Source organism: Rhipicephalus sanguineus, chromosome 9, assembly GCF_013339695.2.
Source record: "Rhipicephalus sanguineus isolate Rsan-2018 chromosome 9, BIME_Rsan_1.4, whole genome shotgun sequence".
Lineage (NCBI taxonomy): Eukaryota > Metazoa > Arthropoda > Arachnida > Ixodida > Ixodidae > Rhipicephalus > Rhipicephalus sanguineus.
In genome coordinates this window covers 34,913,394-34,933,448 of record NC_051184.2, presented here as the reverse complement: position 1 = coordinate 34,933,448, position 20,055 = coordinate 34,913,394, and the positions used below count along the sequence as shown (strand labels likewise).

At 45.2% G+C, this 20,055-nt stretch overlaps 1 protein-coding gene across 3 annotated transcripts; it reads right to left on the bottom strand.

Annotated features, from left to right (window-relative positions):
* Positions 1-1,300: 1,300 nt before the first annotated feature.
* Positions 1,301-19,544, bottom strand: LOC119404964 (THAP domain-containing protein 10-like). 3 transcript variants are annotated; one of them, XM_037671698.2, is made up of 7 exons: positions 19,079-19,544; positions 17,702-17,792; positions 13,939-14,218; positions 13,886-13,896; positions 12,343-12,463; positions 10,866-10,930; positions 1,301-5,840 (listed from the first exon to the last, which is right to left on the bottom strand). In XM_037671698.2, the coding sequence occupies exons 1-6, from the start codon at positions 19,421-19,423 to the stop codon at positions 10,924-10,926; spliced, it is 855 nt and encodes a 284-aa protein (XP_037527626.1). In that variant the 5' UTR covers positions 19,424-19,544; the 3' UTR covers positions 1,301-5,840; positions 10,866-10,923. The 3 variants fall into 3 exon arrangements, with proteins under 3 accessions (XP_037527626.1, XP_037527624.1, XP_037527625.1); XM_037671696.2 differs by having other exon boundaries at positions 13,886-14,218; XM_037671697.2 differs by lacking the exon at positions 19,079-19,544 and adding an exon at positions 18,349-18,894 and having other exon boundaries at positions 13,886-14,218.
* Between the last annotated feature and the right edge of the window lie 511 nt (positions 19,545-20,055).

The window sequence follows — 20,055 nt, the reverse complement described above, 5'->3', positions numbered from 1 at the left end:
ATAACGGCGAGCTAGTCATATACACTATTTACTGCTGGTGGTACGCAGATCTCGGAGCTGGAGCATGTTTTCTCTCACTAAACCATTGGTGTCCTGACCTCCCTTGTGTTCAAACTGGGGGGACACCCTTTTGCAAGTGTCCCCCCTTCAGCTTTAGCTTTACAACATCAGATACTTGAATTACTTGACAGTTATGTCAAGTAATTTTTTTGTCAAGTAACTTTTTTAAAGGCTGGTTATTTTTCAGTGTGTACCTGTGTTCAATACCCCTCAGCTGTGCGAGACTATAGCTCAACCGGTTCAAAGGCTGAACGGACCAACGCAATTGCTCACGCTGGGACCCCACGGTCGTTTTTAATAAAAAGTTTATTTCAAAGCTTGATTTAATTCTTATGTAAATAAAAATGCAGCCCATATGTATAAAAACAACACGACCACCATGGTCTGATGTGTGTCCCCCTTGTGATTTTTCAGGATTTACGCCATTGCACTCAACGCTCTTACATTTTCTTTCAATTGGAAAAGTGCCCTTGAGACGCACACAACGAAATGGCCCCTTGCGTCTGACGCCCCTGTGTGGCAGGAGACGCAGAGGGGTCACTCCACACACCACAGTTTAAAAGAAAAAGAAACATCTAAGAGCATCTCATTCTCCATTGTCGACACTTGCAGCGCGTTGCTCAAGCACAAGGGTGTAACAACTGCGACAGTTGTTAGTTCACTCTTATCCTGTGTGTACTTGTGTGTTCTTTTCGGGCGTCCTTTGCGCTTCAGCGGCACACTGCAAGAAAAAAGATCGAGCTGCTTGTCATTCTTCGTGTGACATTCCAATTTCTTGCTATCACATTCATTGCTTCGCCCTTGTGCTGAAACTTTGGCTTTTTGTTGTTTGCAGTTGGCATCCAACCCTTGACTAACCAGAATACTTACACCCTGAGAAGCAGAGGGTGGTCCACAAAAAGAAAAGTGCTACAAGTGATGTCGCAACTTATGTTTTTGACAGTGGTGATACAACAGGCATTGCTGGTCAGCTCACAAAATAACTTATTTGGGCATGTGCAATGTGCGGTAGATGGAATCAAATAAACACTGTACCAAATATGCAGCGTGTATGTGTGTGTGTGCCAGGCACGTAACCAGGACTTTGGGGGGGGGGGGGGGGGGCAAGGCCTAATTGTTCGAAAGAAAGTCTTTCCATGGCAACAAGAAAAAATGTTGCTCGGGATATAGAAGGTTGGACGAATTTCGGGAGGGGGGGGGGGGGGGGCCTGGCCTCCCCTTGCCTAGGTGCCTGGTGTGTGCTGAATGTATTTTGAAGATTATCTTCAACCAAAATAACTACAACACACTGAACATGAACTCCTGTTTGTACGTGTCAGCAATACAGGGATCAGCTTAGGTGAAAGAATAGATGCTGAACTTGTGTTCTCTTTTGGAAGTACTGACCATTCCTTTATTCATATTTACAAATTTATGTACACACACAGTAATTTACAAAGCATCACGTATGATTCACCTTAGAGCGGAGAAGCAGATAGTATTTACAGCTCATGCAAACATTCCCATGAAACTTGAGAGTGCTTGGTTGATACGTGTTTTGGAAATGGCAATAAAATGGCACGCAACCAAAGCCCCTAGTATGAAGACCCACAAGATGATACGTTTTTAGCAGTGATAGGATGACATTTTGACACAACTCCAGGCACCTAATCGCATACAATTTGCAAATGTTAATTAGCATAAAAATGCAAAGTCACAGGAATTGCATAAACAATTCAGTTTAACCATGCCAGAGTAAACATTTCAGACCCACAAAATTGTGATACCATATCCGGTGGTTATGCAGTTTTCCATTGTGCATGCGACAGCCCCGTGGCACGTACCACTGACTGTGGGTTCAAAGATACCAATATCCTGAAGATTAGACATAAGTCTCTGTACTGACAAATGACACGGGAGCCCGGGTGAAGCATGTCCACACCACTCCACTCAGTCATCTCAGTGATGCTACCGAGGACTTCTGATTTGGAGCAATTTTTGGAGCAGCAAAATTTCCGTTTTGGAGCACTCTGGAGCAGCAAAATTTTCATCTTGGAGCACTTTGGAGCAGATAATTTTGCATCTGGGAGCACTTTGGAGCAGATAATTTTATATCCTGGAGTGCAATACAGAAGCATATTGCATTAACATTCAAGCACCTGAGTATTATTATGGGGCTCTTATGAAGGCTAGAAATATTTCGATTCATTGCAAATCTCATGGAAAAAATCATCTCAGGAGCATAGGCGTGCGCACAGGGCGGGGGGGGGGCAAGGGGGGCGCCCCCCCCCCTAATCACCTAAGAGGGGGGGGCGCAAAATCTGCCCCGTACATTGACCCTTGCGATAGCAATTATATGGACACTCTCGGCGGATTTTTGCCGTCGCCGTTGCCGTACTTTTCCGTATAAAGTCCAAATTAATAACATCACCACGCGCATTCTAGCCGCGGGTAAAAGCTCGCGAGCGCTGGCGACGAACGCGGCTGAAGCGGAGATTAAACTAGCCGGCCGTCTGTCTCCGCCGCACGGACAACGCATGAAATAACATCTTCCCGCGTGCGGGCCTGCCGCCGATTGCTCATCAAACAGAGAGGAAACGCCCCGCCCGTCTTTCGTAGGGAGCGGAAGGGGGGGGGGGGCGCATCGTTCGAAGGGCGCAGTCGCTTGCGCTATCTCGAGGCATCAGGAGACGGCTCGTAAACTTGCTGTGCGCTCAACGCTTACTTCGCGTTTAGAAAACTCAGGGCAAGAAAACGCTTCGGTTCCTGGAGGGGCCATATTCCCTTAAACCAGCGTTTTGTTGGGTTACGCGAGATCGGATCCAAAAGAGTTAGCTGCTAGTCTTACTTCGTTTCACAATACAATTTTTTGGTATCGCATTCATTGCTTCGCTCTTAAGCGAAACTTAGTTTTTTTTTTTTTAACTGTTAGCTATTGACCCCCGAAAGCGAGGGGCGGACGTGTAACATGGCGTAGCCGCTTCACTGTGGGCCGTCAGCGACGGGCCCGCTACTGACAGCTGCGCATTTGCGGCTGCTCCGACCAGAAGATATGATTTTACTAATGAGATGACATTTTTAAAAAAGCAAGCAAAAAAATCGAATTGGAACCCTAGCACGTGAGCTCGAAAGGGCAGGGCCTTTTGGGGGTATTTACCGCAGAGCGATTACAAACTCGGACGTGCTGGCGGAAGGAATTGCGAAAAAGCTGTTCTGGATGAAGATCCATGAATAAAGTATATCTGAGGAAGAGTGTCAACGCGTTTCCACCGTTCGCGTGCTCTTCCATAAACGCGAAGCAAGGAAAATTCGATATTGTCCCATATATCTACTGCGAGCGATCCCAGATTTCATTCCGCGATGTCCGGAAACAGAAGTGACAGACATTTTAGCGGCACTCATGTAGTTATTACTGAACATTGCTTTCCTTACGTGCCGTGCGACGCTTGAAACGAGCTATCAGCAGCATTTCTGGAACAGACGACGTCTGCCGATGAATCGGCGTCGCACTTTCTCGCTACCGATTGGCCTAGACGTCACGAGCCTCTGCGGAGAGCGCGTTTTGCTGTCGAGCCGACTTGCAGAACAGAAGCTGCGTCGGCACCGTGCATGGCATCGTGGCTTACTCGGAACGCACGCGCGAGCGCTATTTATTCAGCGGAATAATTCTTGGTCCATGACTGCGACTTTATTGGCAGCCCCAAGATCGAGCTGCACATGTTCTGACGCGCCGGCGGTGCGATTGCCGGTGATAGACGCCCCCAAACCCGAGACTTTGGCGCAGTTTGGCGCAAATTTCGTCGATATTATCAGGATGGCGCAGTAAATACAATTTGGCGCACTTTGGCGCAGTTGGCGCAGGAGTGGAATCACTGTCATCTTTTTTGCTATTCGCTTTAAAAATAAAATAACACTATTGTGTAAATGGGACACGTCAAAAATAGCACATCTGCTGGAGATTCATACAAATCAAGAGAAAAGTTTTCATGGCACTGCTGGTGCATGCGTCTTCTTTTTATTTGGGCTCCCCTGTTCCAATAAACATTGTACATGGTTGTGACAAATCTCGAACTTCTGTCATTCCTAAGAGTATGGTGCCGAAAACCCAACTTCCAGCGACAAAGACCTGACCGAAGGGACCCCCAAAGAAGCTGCCCTCAGTAAGACTGACGCAGCTTACCGAGGGCAGCTTCAACTCCACCAAAGCCAACACCCACCATCTTCTACCGTAACCTGCAGTCCCTCGGAGCAGCACTTAGGCCTACACTGCCCTCAACTGGTAGAAAACGAGCAATTTGAATTGGAAGAGGAAGTGTTAGCAGCCAACAAATATCTAGGCATGTGTTTGAAGATTTCTAACGTTACCAGACACGTAGGAAAAATGCAGAAGTCAATTGCCGACACCTAAACGCCTGCACCAAGCAGTGAATGCGTATCTCATGGCCTGAACAGCGAATATAGAGCTACTGTCACTAAGAGATAGCAATTATGAAATTACTGTAGACTTGCTCAAAGAACGCTTCAAACCTAAGGAAGTTGCCGTGAATGATCACAAGTCGACTGCTTGAGTCAAAGCCTGTGCCTTGAACTGTCAACATAACTTCTTTGCGACTTCCTTATGATGAAATATTGAAGCATGGTCAAAGTCTTGAGGCCCTCGGTGTAAAGAAGCAGGCATACAGTGCTCTTAAAGTTGCTATAGAAAAGTGTTTACCACAAGAGATTTTGCTTCGTTATTGCCAAAACAAGCACGACCACGTAGGCGAGAGCAGCGGTTTTTCTGAGCTCCTCGTGCTTTTGAAGAGGGAAGTGACCAGCAGAGAAAAAGCTTTTGAAATTGCCCAGAGATGTTCAAGCCGTTAGCAGGAATTCAAGACAAAAAAACAGGGAGAATTTAGTCAATGCCACGTTGCCTCAGCTGCTGCATTAACAACAACTTTTAAACATAACAAAGCATGCCTTTTCAGTGAGTTAGGTCAACATTCCTTTACCAAGAGTGACAAAGAGATGTCCCTACAAGAGAAGAAAGGAAAGGTTAAACAAAGTGGAATGTGCTTTCAATGCTGGGAGAAATGTCACCAGGCAAAAGAATGCAGAAACGCAAGGTTTTTTTATGTCAATGAAATCCAAAGGTTGCAAGGTTCGGTCCCTGCCTACGGCAAGTTGCCTTTTTCGTCCCCTTTACTTTCTCCATATCTATATCACAATTACTACAATACACTCAAAACAGTACAATTAATGTCCCCTATACCTTCTTTGGCTTCATTATCTGCTGGTCTTCATTAAGGTTGTGTCCAACAAGGAAACAAGCCCTCAAAATTCCCTTCCTTGATTCAGGTTTTTATGTCGTGACTTATGTCAAGGAAGACATCTCACATTTCTTCGTGAGCCACACTGAACTGCCCAAGGGCGATTCAGAGCAGAAAGCCATGAATGACGTGCAAGTCACAAGCGTGCTTTCAGAAAACGGCAAGACAATCTTACTGCAAACGGCTGAAGTTTGGGCTCAGAGATCACGTCACCAGTGTCCAGTACGTTGCCTTATGGATGGTGGAATTCTACGTACATTTGTCACCAAAGATGCGACAAGAGAACTTGCTTCAGAGCGCTTCAAACTTTGAGCTGCTTCAATATTGCTCTCTGGTCACTAACATGTCGCAAATCTTGCAAATGGGACTGCACAAGCGCATTCTCGTCAGCAGCTCCCAATGAGCTTGAAACTTAACGGGGTTCCACTGGAAGACTCCCAGGAGTGCTTTCGCTGAGGAACTCTTCAACAGCAAGCAGTCTGTCCACATAACCTGCACAGCCAAGAGGCGCACTTGATCATTAAAGAAGAAAGAAAGAAGAGAGCTCCTTTATCGCAGGAAATAAGGGGAAGGAGCTCCCCTTCCTTGACGATAGCCTCAAGAGCCATGCCTACCTTATTATAGCACTAAGTTTTGAGTCCTTTACTAGGTGCGTAACAAGAGATGCTCTGTGTTAACCGGACTAACTTTAATAAGAACAGCTTGATGGCACAGCTTGTGGTTTTAGCAGCAGTTTTCCGACACTATTATGACTGCGACACGGCGAGTATCCGAGTCGTTAAATTAGCAAGCGGCAAGAGACGCCAAACGAAGATATGGCCAAAACTCTCATAAGTCTCATGTTTGCAAAAGAAGAAAAAAAACATCTCAATACCTGCAGAAACTTCCAAAACAGTGCTATAATGCAGGCAAATAATGTACAAATGGCTGTTAGCAGATACAAAAGAATAAATGGTTCCCATACAAAAATCTAAAGTTGCGAAACAAAATCAGGTTAAGCATCTCGGTGTAGCTGGCCAATGCTACTGCTGAAGAAACTCGCAATTAACTGACCTTTGTGATGGAACAACTTGGCTTTCATAATCACGCGAACGCTGCATTACAGCGAAAAGAGAGTTTGTAGATAAGAAACTTTTGCAGTTATGCAATACAGTTGGAGGTCTCTTTAACGAAGTGATGACCCCGCTCAAATTATTTTGTTAAATCAGGAACTTTGTAAAATCAAGAAACGAATTTCCCAGACTTCCGAGATCTAAAATTGTAATGTAGCGGAAACCAAAAGCTACCGCTGCATTGTATTTACCGCAAACCCACACCTGCGAGAGCAGCCCGGATATGAAGCCTCCCACACATAGGCGTGCGCACAGGGGGGGCGGCCGTCCCCCCTAATCACCCAAGAGGGGGGGCGCAAAATCTGCCCTGTACATTGACCCTTCTAGTCACCTACGAGGAGGGGGGGGGGCGCAAAATTTGCCCCCATACATTGACTTAGTAGGGTAGGGGGGCGCTGCGATGAACCTTCGCCCCCCCCCTAATGGGGAACCCTGCGCACGCCTCTGCTCCCACGTCACCCAGGCATGGGAGGCTCTATGTCTGGGCAATGCAGGCTAGGTAGGCAGCTCGCATGTGAAGCTACGGCAGGCTGTCGATGTGCAACAACGGGGAGTACGAATGCAGCGATTGTGTGAGCAGGCCAAGCAAAATAGTTACGAGGAGATGATTGCCATCTGTTGCATAAACCATGGAACAGCCATGGAACCATGTTTCTGTGGGAGCACTTGCGGGGACAATAAACCATCGCCGCCCCCAGTGCGATCTCGTACGTAAGAGCACTCGACTGCTGTATCCGTTGTTCAGTGTACAGGTGTGGTGAGCAGTCTTCTCAAAATAAAGCTAGATTCGTCTAAGGTGGCTAGATGTTTTAATGCGATGAACGCGCTCGAAGAAAAAGCCATCTGTGCAAAAATTAGAACAAAGAAATCACGGCTTTTTTAAGGGGGGATGCAGGGCTAAAAAACAGATTTTCGGAAAAAAGATATGCATTTTCAAATCTGAGTTTCCTTTAATTGCTGGTTCATTAAAGAACATGCTCACGAAGTTTGGTTGTTATCTGTGCAGCATAAATTAATAAAACGAATCCTTTCACAAGATGGTGGTACGCATTTGTTGTCAAAAGCGTCTTTAAAACGTCCTTTTTGCAACACGGCTGCAAAGCAGGCAAGAAGCCGAACGCGAAGTGAATGCCCGAGTTAGAACATTTGTTTTTCATCCCTTTTAGTCACGGAAGACCTTCTGTTAGAAGTACACCAGAGGACAATATAATAAATTAAAACGGCACAGTTTTACCCGCAGAAACAGTAGACACGCTGACAAACCGAAACCGAAGCTCGGATTGGTGGTAACATATCGCATGACCATTCACTACTGGTTTCACGCCAAATCTGAGTAACTCCTGCTGTGTTTGTGTGCTGCTCGGCTTATCTCTTTATCTGTTCTTTCTCCTGCGAGTTCATTGCAACCAGCCGGTGGTCCCTGTTGTGACTTTTACAGCTCGAAAGCTGTGAACAGAACACGAGTGGATGCAATTGTTGCAGAACAGCGTCGTGTTGAAGAGGAAGGCCCTATACCTATGCAGCAGGCGACTGTGGTTATTTTTTTTTGCCATCCAAGCAAATAGCGTGTTGTGAAATCTTTGAAACTCATTTTCATCAATTTGCACTTTTGGAGAGAACGGGCCTGTTAGCAAAACTATCATTTCCTAACTGCTTCGTCAATGGCTGCTTACAGGGTGGTTTCTCGTCTAAAACTTTGTCAGGAACAAGATAAGGTGCTCTTCTGATCCCTAAGTATTTTCTAACATGAAAAATTATGAGATGACTAAAACGCAGTGACAAGAAAAAAAATGAACTTCGTTTTTAGACTGATGATACTTTTACAGAAACGACATAAAAAATACATGACTGGTCTCATCCTACACTATAAGACATCTAGAAGGCATCTAATTATAAACAATTAGTATATTTTCATTATTCTTGAAATGATAGTTTTCCTAAGTTGGCACACTTCATTTATTTATTTTTTATTTATTCAAAAATACCTTACAGGCTCCTAGAGACATTGCGTAAGGGGGGTAATGCAAGAAAATGTTACAACATGTTCAGTGTACAAAAGGAACAGGTATAAATACATAAAGAAATGACAACAGAAAAAAAAATGTTACTGTACAATATGCGGGAACGTAGTGAACATTACGCTAGATTATGTATACATCAAAGGCAAAGAAAAAATACACTTTGAATCATGACAGCTCATTTACACAATAAAATTTGGCACATTAAAATACGAACAATATAATTACTAGGGGTGTGCAAATATTCGAGTTTCGAAATCGAATCGAATAATAACTAAGTGAATAATTTGATTTGAATAGCAAGTATTTGAAGTTTCGAATAATTCGACATGACGAATATCTAAAGCGCGACAAAGGTCAATGGTGCAACTTGGTTAGGGTAGGGTGGCTAAGACTAATGCTAACATCGTTACAGCAGGCCTTTCTTTGAAACTGTCACCGAAACCCTGGTTTAAAATTGAGCGCATGTTTATATTAAAATTGATTATGTCATTTCCGCATGCAAAAAAAAAAAAAAAAACACATGAGAAAACTGTCAGGCCCTTCACAACTTCGCTTCCGAAACGAAGGCAAAGACTTCTGGCGTAGTTCGGTTGCGTACTCCGCAAGAGCCGTAAAACGTCCCGAATTTGGTATACGAAACCCTCAATGACTGGTTTCGCTTGTGAAAACCACTGCCGCACCGCACCACTCATTCAGAAACTCTCATCGTTCCGGCACGCAGTCAAAATGCTGCTGTGAACTGGGGCCCGAAGATTTTCGGTCCCGGAGCACTCATGACAATGAAGCACCACATTATCGTTGTCAGATGAGGCGTATTGCGTGACCGTTGGAAAAAAACAATAAAAAAAACTAGCTACCGTACTATCGCTCTGTTAGCCGTTAGTAGGTTATAAGAGTGCCGCAGCTGACTGAAATGGTGACTCTTCCATAAACATGCCTGCGTGCCCGTAAAAGCTAAAAAAAATAATAATTAAATAAATAAAACTCCCAAACAAGCAGGCAATACAGCTGTCACCATCTATCTTATTTACATGTTTCGTGTAAATTCCGGGTTCTGCTACGGTTTTCCACTGCAGGAAACGCTTAACACCACACCGAGAGAGCCTGAATCCTGGGAGGCCATGTGAAACAGCTTGTATTTCTGCATGACATTCGTGTTTTGGGAGCAGTCACTCACCGCGTTATGTACTCGGGGACATGAGCAGATTTAATTTCTTTGTTCTTTCTTTCAATTTTCAATAAAATCTTTTGTATTCGATATTCGATCCGATATTCGACATTTTTGGCCACTATTCGGCACTATTCGATTCGAGATGAAATTTCACTGTTCGCACACCCCTAATAATTAGAGAACGAACGCAACATAACTTGGCTATTGCAAAAAACATTTAATGTAAAATTGCACACAAAAGGCTATGAAAGGCACAATGTAATAGTCATGGTATGAAGCATTATTTCAACCAACGTGTGGTTAGTATAGTCGGGTACAACTTTAGAAAAAAGCGGCATTTGCACCTCAAAGGCGGAGGCACACGCGCTTCCACCAATTGGCGCGCGCTCTAGACTGACGTCACGAGCCGGACGGCCGGTGATTCCGCTCAAGGAGAAGAAGCGGGACTATTTCTTTGCCGCGGAGGCAATCGGCTGCCGCGCTTCGGTCATATGGGCGGGGCCTCTCCTTTTTTCTAAAGTTGTACCCGACTATAGATGCTTGAAGTTATCTTGGTTACTTTAGAAGCTATGGTGTTAGGAAGGTTGTCCCAAAGGTGAGTGGCTCTTGGAAGAGTGGAATAGCTAAATTAATTAGTCTTCCCGTAAATGCACGTGAAAATAAGGAGATTGTATAAACGTTGCGACCTATATTGTGGAGTTTCAAGCTGCAACAGGGATCTCCAAAACTGCAACAGGGATCTCCATTGAGAGGGTCCGAGTTGATCTACAATGCACGCAATAACTGCATGAAGTCTTTAACTTGGTTGACAGATTGTGTATGTTCCATGATAAAATGCATAACTGTAGTGATGAAACAAATGGCAAGCCAAGCATCTGAGTCTCATTAAAATTCAGCACAATGGCCACAACACTGAAATCTGATAAGGGCTATACGTACCACCAATGGTACACACAGACTGTACAGTAAGTGTGAAGCCTTGTTGATGGGGCTATTCCCATCAACAATATAACTGCTTAGGCTAACGGTAAAGACAATGCAGTAGGCCTGAGGCCCTATGCTTCAGCAAGACGGCCAGGCTAAACCTGAAAGGCAGACAGACATTCATGAAAAAGAAAGTGGATTTGCACAACTGCTTGCAGCACCCATGTAGTTAGCATCTTGTTTTAACTACATATCCATTATTTCAAAATGGTGTCTCCAAGAAACTTACCTTGCAAGCATTCCGTGGTATGAAAATGGGAAAAAGGCTGGACAGGTTGTCAAATGTGTCAGTGCCTGCATGATTGTAATGGAAAAGGAAGAAAGCGATCACTGGCATCACAATATTGCTGCTGTGCAAAACAAATTTTTTTCTAGCAGTACTAAAGTATGTAATTCAAAAGTTGGATAGTAGATGTTAGCATTGTGGAGGCCACACAGCATTTAATCAAACATAAAAAGGGAGCTGTGAAAGAATTGATGACGGTGAAGGAGACAACTAGTCAAGCTTGCCTCTGGAACTGTATGTCGCACCAACATACTCATTTATGTCCATTGCAAGAGAGTCCTCTTCCGAGTCTTCTCGATCTAACTTCAGCCTTTTGAACCCTCTCTGCCCATGAGAAGTTTCTAATCTCAATCTTGCATTTCCTTCAGCTATGTTGCCTCTCCCTTGGTATCTACTAAGTTACCACAGTAGACGACTTGTTACTCGTCGACCACATCTGGTTTCTGACCAAGTGTCCTCAAATCCCTCGGTCTGGCCTAACTGTTTGTCATCACTTTATTATTCTGCGACGCTAACACTAACAGAGGCAGTATTTGAGAAATGTGTGTGAGGCATAGTATACAACATTCCTACTGGTTGCAAGAAGGCCTATATAGGCCAGACGGGTCGTTGCGTGAAGATGTGCTTCCGAGAGCATAAGATTAATCTAAGCACTAATCGGGGTTCCCATTTAGCCATACAGTGCAGCTCGTGCAAATTCGTACCTTTGTTCTGTAACACCACAGCCTTGTTTTAGCACCAGAATAAGGAGGCACGTGGAATCATGCAAGTACTTCACAATGACAAGGCGGGTGATATGTGCACCAGTGTCCCATATTTTATCGTTCTTCCACACAGAGGGATAGCCTTATAGTGTCATGTTTCATATATCGGTTACTTGTTTTTTGCCCTTGGTACCTTCGTTCTATATTTGTTGGTTTGCACAATGTTCATGGTTGGTGTAGTCGTGGTCTGTTAGATCACCTTTATTAATTCTGGGGATGCACAGTTGGCTCAGTACTTTTTTGTTTATGTGTCTCTCTTTCCAACAAAATCTCAATTGAGAGTATGCGCTTGCCCTTTTCTGTTCTTTCTTCTGTCTTTGTTAGTTACACGCTACCCATTCCTCAAGTGGAGTTAGCTTGCAACATAACCATCAAAAGCACCAATTATCACCCAGTAAGATGGACCTCTTTGTGGTTGGTTTGTATTGAGCTAATTAACTGGCCTCTTACACAAAATAGGAAACTGAGTGTTGGGTAACCTGCACAGTTGCATGAAATCTAACAACCACCTGTACAATTCCATGAAATCTAACAATCAGCTTGCTGTGCTGCCAGTGGCAGCATAAAAGTAGGTAGCACAACTTTCCCACAGGGCAATAAAACTTGGTGGAATTTCCTTTACAGTCACATGGCAAAGAGATTATTGCATCACTTACGCTTCAGAGCTGTTAAACTTGGGCTTGTAGGTCTCATCCTGGGGATCGTCCTTGTTCGTTGGTGATGGCTCTGAACACACAAGCGACGGCTTTGGGCATGGCGTGGAGCTCTTCAGCCACACTACCTCCAACAACAAAATATTGGGAAGTTTTAGGTTTGTCTAGCATTCTGGATGCACAATAAAAATGCTGGCACTAAGCCTGAATGTATTGCATAAAGGCTTGTAGTGCTTTTACGAAGCAGCAAGGTGACATGAAAATAGTGCACTATGATGTACTATGACCAAAAAATTAAACTCGAACAGCGGCAAGCATTCGCAGTGCTATACTGTGCGCCATCCAGTTATCACCCTGGACAGGCACGCATATATGCGCAGTGCTGCCAAACCGGATGCGTGCGCCTGTCCATATGGTGATGACCAGAGGGCGCGCACTATACCACTGCGAACGCTTGCCGCTGTTCGGGTTTCATATGGCGCTGATAGTACCGACCCAGAACTATAACAATAGCAACAACATCCGGGGTTTCACGTGCCAAAACCACAATATGATAATGAGGTACGCCGTAGTGGAGGGCTCTGTAAATTTAAACCATCGGGGGTTCCTTAAAGAGGCCATGACACGGTCACTGAACAATTCGCAGTTTTCAGCGAAAACTAGCACTATAGGGTCTATCTTGGGTCTATCATATATGCAACATATATGAAAAGTGGACTGTAAATGAATATTTCAGTGCAAAATATACTCCGCCCACTGCCGGCAACCACCATTTTGCCATAGCGTGTGTGACGTCACGTGCTGCATGCAGCGGAGCCGTCGTCTTCCACCAAAGTTTCAGCCGCTGCAAAGCATTCAGTTCCAATGCCAAGCTGAAGAAAGCCTAAATAGCTCGATTGCATGCACAGCTGAGCACGGAACAAAATCGCTCACCGGAATGCAGACGCTCGTATAGTAAGCAGCTTGTTGCTTCACAGCTTGCGAGTGTGCCAGTGTTGCCCGACTCTAAGGCCACTTGTGTGTTTATGAAAATATTCAATTAGTGCTGGACGAAATACGCTAAAATTTCGCCAGCTTGTTTGTGGACGCACAAGGATTAACCCACATAGCACAGATTACAAACGAAAATAGGGTGTCATGGCCCCTTTAATGTGCACCTTAATTTAAGTATGGCGCACTAGCCTTTCACCTCCACAAAGTTACAATGATGAGGTGGTAGTGACTGTCAAAACCAATTGAACATTCCCAATGGGCCATATGAGATAGCAAAAGAAATACAAAGGTAGTAAGACTAGGAAATCATGTAAAGCTATAGCGTTGGTTAACTGCAGATACAGAAGGTCAACTAAGAGCTAATGAACCTCTCAGCAAGAGTAATGAATAGAAGAACGGGAACCATAGAAAACATGGAAGCTGATACATCGTACAGATTGCAAAGGACCAATGCTCTCGCCGTGTTCTTTTCATTTCCTCGTGATAAGAAGTTGTCAATGCGCAGATGTGTACCATTCAGAGCTATAAACATTTCCAGGGGATGATTGCTCACCAACTGTTGGCCTTGTATGAACGTCTGCTGACCTTGTATGAACGTCTGTTGACCTTGTATGAACGTCTGTTGACCTTGATGCTGGTTTTAGAACCACTTTTGCATCCTCCATGTCAACTTCAACGCAGAATACTCTTGGCCTTGTTTGACCGCCTGTTGACCTTGATGCTCGTTTCAGAGCCACTTGTGTAGCCTTCAGGACAGCTTCAACAGGGAGTACTGTTAGCCTTGTCTGAACGCCTGTTGATCTTGATGCTGGTTTTAAAGCCGCTTGTGTACCCCTAATGCCAACTTCAACGTGGCATTGTGTGTGAACATTTGCGACAAAACAGCCTGTGCAAAAGAGGTCAAAAGTTTACATTTCATTGCAGTTTTGAGTAATACCCCTGTCACACTGGAGGTGTTAATGTCATTAGGTTCGAATGTCATTCGGCGCAACGAATGCCATTCGATCCGTGGCGGTGCTACACAGGAAAAAGTAATGTCATTCGTTCATGATATCAATGTCGATAATTCAGAAAAAAAATGGCTGGAAAAGTTGAGGAAGGTAACTGTAGAGTGGCATGAAAGCGAAGTTCTTTATTTTAAAAGACATGAGGGAAGTCGCATCGCTAGATAAACACGGATAAAAATTTCATATCGCAGGATATCTGGCCACCATAAGCCAAGACGACGCTTAGCCAGTAGCCACAGCCGATATAATGGCTGACATGGCAGTACCGCTATCCTAGGCACTGTAGTACCGCTGAACGACGACGCTAAGCTGCAGCAAGTAAAACATTCAGTTGGTTTGTACTTAGCGTTGCAAGGAACGCGCATAAGCCAGAAGAAGAGATTTGACGGAAACTCAGAGCGTTCTGCGTTTGTTCGCTTTCAAAACGCGGTCTCGCACGCGTCCATGCGGGACAACAGCTTTCAACGAAACTGCGCACAATTGTCTTCTCATAGCCTTATGAGAGCAAACATCTCCAACTCGGTCCAGTGCGCTCGTGGAGCTCATTCCATCGCTGCAGATACACATGCACACAGGCCTCTGTTTACATTATGGTCGACAGTGCCGGTGGCCAGACGCCACTGAGGTGGAGAGTAAAAGCATTTTGCGACAGCCTTCCGTACACTTGTGCTCGTTAAAATCACAGACGCCTTTAAAAAAGAAACATAAATAGCGTGTTTGCGCGAATGCGTGTCGAATTGAGAATACTAAATGACACATTTTTTTAAGTAGTCTCTGGTGTAGAGACTATACATTCGGTTCGACTTCGACAGCGAATGTGTTTGTCGAACTCATTCGATTGCTTAAGTCATTCGTCTCTAATGACATTAAATATCACTGTGTAGCAACGGCATAATGTCATTAGGTGCAAATGTCATTCCATTCGAATGACATTAAAACGTCCAGTGTGACAGGGGTATAAGTAGTTGATTCTGCAGCGATTGCTGTCAGTCAGTATGAAAATAATTCCTAAAAATGCAGATGCAATACAATTTTATATCAAAATGATGAATTTATATAGATTAGCTAGTGCCCCGGCAGGCCCTGTTGGGCTTTCAACCTTGACACATGGCAGTTCAGTAATGTTGCGAGAGTGATAGTGAATATTTTGTAAGGAATACTCAGTGAAAAACGAATGTTTCCAGCTGACTTCAACTGCATAAGTATGATGAGAATCGACAGTTCTGCTCATTTATGCATCCTCCTTGTTGTCTTAATAAAACACCTACTTCCGCATGCTTAGATGAACCTCAGGATTTGCAAAAAGAAAATAAGCTCAAGAAACGTGCCCCATTATTACAAGACATGATGATTTGCCTTCAGCACTATTCGCAATGCCCATAGACTGTCAGGCCACCAAGCGAATGTCAGGAGAACCCTCTGGAGGAGGACTAGCAGACGACCAACTGGCAGTTCTGGTAGCCTCTCCATTGTTCGGCCGTGCTAGCCTGTTTGTTAACACATTGATAGCAAAGAAACATTACGCCTTTGCCCATTTCCACATCAGTGAACAAACCAGGCACTACGTGACAAAGTAAATCTGATTTGTTCTTGCGAGACGCGAAGTTTTCGTGAAAATACGTGGTGAAGCACCCTGGGCAAGTCGCTCTGCCATGGGTAGCCGACAGCGTACACATTTCAGCTTCGCGAGGTTTTCTATAGCCACACATGTTTGTGAAATTTATTGTCTGACCTTTTCAGTTGAAACTCGTGCTATTTCGCTTGTATATAGCGCCCAACAGCGTTTTCGTGGTGCATGAATCCCATAACATTGCACGCAGGGAGTCGAGCGAGCAAGCTATGTCTTCTTTTAGAATTGAGCAATATCAAATAGGTGATACTTTAAAATAAGGCCCTTTACCCTTTGTCAGATAAGCGTTGTTATGAATTCCGCGAGCGACGTTTCAGTCATTCGAGGCTGCATTCGTTCCATGGCTATCGTCGAGCGAACGCTCTCAACGTCGTCCTTCACCCGTGTGTTGCTTTCATAGCCAGCACTGCGCCACTTCTTTTTTGCACGTTTGTTGATAGGTGGCAGCACACTGCAAGCAATTTTCTTGCTGACAGTTCTGAGAGCAAAACGTTTTCCAATCCCAGACATTTCTCTAATGTAAACATGGTAACGCGGAGAAGTTGAAGGTTCTCAGCGGAGGAAATTCTTTAGATTGGTTTTAACAGTGATGTTCAAAGCAACAATCTTGACAACGAGGATCTTTTACTGAAACACTGACAGTGACGATGAAGATAAGCTGCTAACTCACGAGGAGTGAGTTGCACTTCACGTCCCTTCATGCACTGACGTTTTTTCACGCTCATAAGTCACTTTTGATTGTATTTAATGTACAATATTGTTGAGTGAGACCAAAATAAAAGCGTAATTTTTTTTATGCATTGCATGTAGCACAACTTATTGTGAATTTTATGGAGCGCAGCATGCCGCCAACACGCCTGACAAGTGGAAGCAAAAGGGTTAAAGTGACGAAATGTGCAGTCACGGCCACAAACCACGCCACTGTATTAACTTCACCTGTACCGTCCGAACGGCATTGATGTTCGACAAATTTTCGCAACATCAAATTCTTGGATGTCGCGAGAAGGATGCATGTGCATTCTTTTCGAGATTCATGTTTCGAGGTGCTGATAGAAGCTGCAACATCCGAGAGAAGTGAACTGCGCACAGCTAGAGCCTGAGGATGACATGGGACACAAGCACTACTGAGTGGTATGTTGAATGCTTGCGTTTCGTTGAAGTAACTCCGTGTACCTCGCAGCGCAAGTAATGACAACGGTGTAACATGTTTCGAAACCATCGTCATGTTAAACATGCGGTCCCGTCCAGCAATGATGGTGCTACTCGCTAGCACCCTGTAACTGCAGCAAATCCATCCGGCAGGCTCGGTACATATGTACCTCAGAGTGCCGTTCAGTTCATTGATCAATTGTAGTGCAGTTTTCCACAGCACACACAGAATTTTGCAAAATATTGTTGATGCACAGTAACAAAGCTGAAATATAACCTTTCACACTGCGGCAAACAATGAAGTGTGCGAGCATTTAGCACTTTCCATGATTTGGGCAAGTATTTTGGTCCCATATCTATTTCAGTGCAGCTCACAACTTCATTCGGTGAAAGCTGCGCGGGGTATGCGTCCTCACGTCTTATCTGTCCCTATGCTAGCACACGGGCTGACCCTCCTCCGGGTGCCATCTTGAATGACACAGCGCGCCACCTATAAATCGTGGGCATTTCGAATAGCTGTCACTTGCCAAAGAACACAGGAATGGTAGCTATGAATACTTTCAGTCGAGTGAGTAAAGCACACCTGCAGTTGTAGCCTTATCGTTGCCGCTGGCACACAGGTGGGTGGGCATGTGTAGAGGCAAATCAGGCTCGTGTCCTCTGTCCGAGCATGTCTGCGTGGTAAAAGAAGTGATTACTCACTTTGCACTGAAGTCACTAAAACCGTCATGTTGGTGCATGAACATGATGGGAGGCGCAGCGTGTGATGCCACATTAGTTAATGTTATCAGTTCATCGCGTGCAGGTTATTTCTTTATTTCTGAACAGAGGCCAATAACGTTCCGGCGGTGTATTTATCACTTTGAATCAGACTAGCCGCCACGAGATAATGCTGCTATGACGTCATCAAAGCCGCCATGTTGCAGCACCAGTACGTTAAAGGAGTGGTGACAGAAAATTTCTGAACCTCTGTTTTTTGCTTTTAATCAGTGGCAACTGACTCGCTAATAGCGGCAACGACACTAATTTGCCCCAGCGCGAGACGAATGTTTAATTATATGCTACTATGTTACCACGGAGGCAGTTTCGATTTCGAGGAGCACTCGGACACGACAAACAAAGTGCCCTGTGCGTGTGCCTCCCTGTCTTGCCCGTCGGCGTCTTCGCGCCTTTCATCTCGGATCGTACATACAGTGCGCTGTCTGATAAGCAAACGTGCACGATACGAACCTCGTAACAAGGGCGTTTGCGGGAAATCGAACCACTTGCAGCTGACACGGAGCACATGTCTGGATAGATGCTTGGGATGGCGCCACGCTGGAGCTGAGCGCGACCGGGAGAAAACCCAAGCTTCACCATGCACTCAGGAACTGTTACGTAGCACGAGGTCTCAAAATGACGCGCGCAAATGCGAGAGCTCTTCGACGGAACCCAATCTTTGCGTCCCGTCGCACGCACAAAATCGATCCATTGCTGTCGTTGAGAGGTTTCGGTCGGAAACTTATGCATCGGTGTGCTACCGTACTGCTTAGTGGTGCAGAAGTCTACCACGCAGTACGTTCCCGCCATTTTCTAGCCAGTAGTGCAAGACGTTGACTGAAACGTGTTCGAACAACGAGCATGTCACACGCACATGAGAACTCAGCCACCTGTGTTGACTGGCACCACTGAGATGAAACACTCAAACTCGTGACGTACGTGTTTACAAAATATGCCGGCGTTGATGACTACCTCGATGGGTGGTGCATTTTCCGATTCGGCGCATGCACGAACTTTAAAACTGAATTAAAATATGTTTTAGGCTCTGTTTGCGACTGATATTGTACAGATGACGCATATGTGCTCCTAGCAATCGGGTGTAAGGGTCATATTGTGCTCGAAATTTTCTGTCATCACTCCTTTAAGAACCTGCGTCCATGACGCCATGTGCAAACACTGCATGCAAGCTGCACGCACATACCTCGTGTCGCGGACACTTAGACAGTGAGGCATCACCCTGCTCAGGAGCGAGGTACCCGGAGGCGTGACGAACGCTCGGTACAGCGCCAGACATGAGCACTGCTCGAGGTCGTGTCCAAAAACCCATGCACGTTAAGTCCGGTAACTTTGGGCTGAACCAATAAGCCTGGAAGTGGAGCCCGCAAACGCGACTGTTCGGCACCGGGGACCAGTCCTGACGTCCGTAAGAGCGCACGAACTCGATCCACCTCTGCCGCCGAGGTTCGTCGCGGGGAAACGAATGCAGCGATACGCCTGACCCAGTCTTCGACGGGCAGAAGGGAACAGCGCAGAAGGCTTTCGGCATTGTGGCTTCACTGCAGCCCAGACAGCATAAGGAAATCAAGAAGTGCTTTTGAGCAGGAAACGGGAAAGCAGACTCGCCAAACACAAGACTTTTAACACATGCGCCGCGTGCACGGACTCGCGAAACACCACCACAGCCACCACCAAAAAGCGCAAGCACCAGAGCCACCAGAGCATGCACAGCAAGAGTAGGGTGGCTAGAATGGCCTAGCAAGAGGTAAATGGCATGGTAAATGGCGACTATGACGTCATCATAAGCTCTGGCGCAAGAAGCTCGGCCATTGGCTCAGCTTAGATGATCTCAATGCCGCGAGGTGCGGCGCATAACGCTGGACTGCGAACGCGAACTTCAAAATTCATATAGAATACCTTCCAAGCTATATTCGCTGTTGAGATTTGGTAGGTGATATACGCATGTTCACGGGAATCGATCCCGCAGGCTCTCTCAGGCACAAAATTTTGTGTACTAGAAATGCTAATACACTATAGGAATAAGTAATATCTAAAGTATGACGTCTATGACAATCGACTAAGGCACAGTTACGGTCCCTAGAATATACTATATTCTAGGGACCGTAGTTCAGTTACCTATGGTACCTATGGAGAACAGACGCAGGGGTTTAGACTCATCAC

Coding starts and splice junctions, on each gene's coding strand:
- LOC119404964 (XM_037671696.2), bottom strand. CDS start 19,423: ATGCCGAAAGCCTTCTGCGCTGTTCCCTTCTGCCCGTCGAAGACTGGG. Junction 17,793..19,078: donor CTAAGTGTCCGCGACACGAG/GTATGTGCGTGC, acceptor TTTACCACGCAG/ACATGCTCGGACAGAGGACA. Junction 12,464..13,885: donor TCATACAAGGCCAACAGTTG/GTGAGCAATCAT, acceptor TGTTGGAGGTAG/TGTGGCTGAAGAGCTCCACG.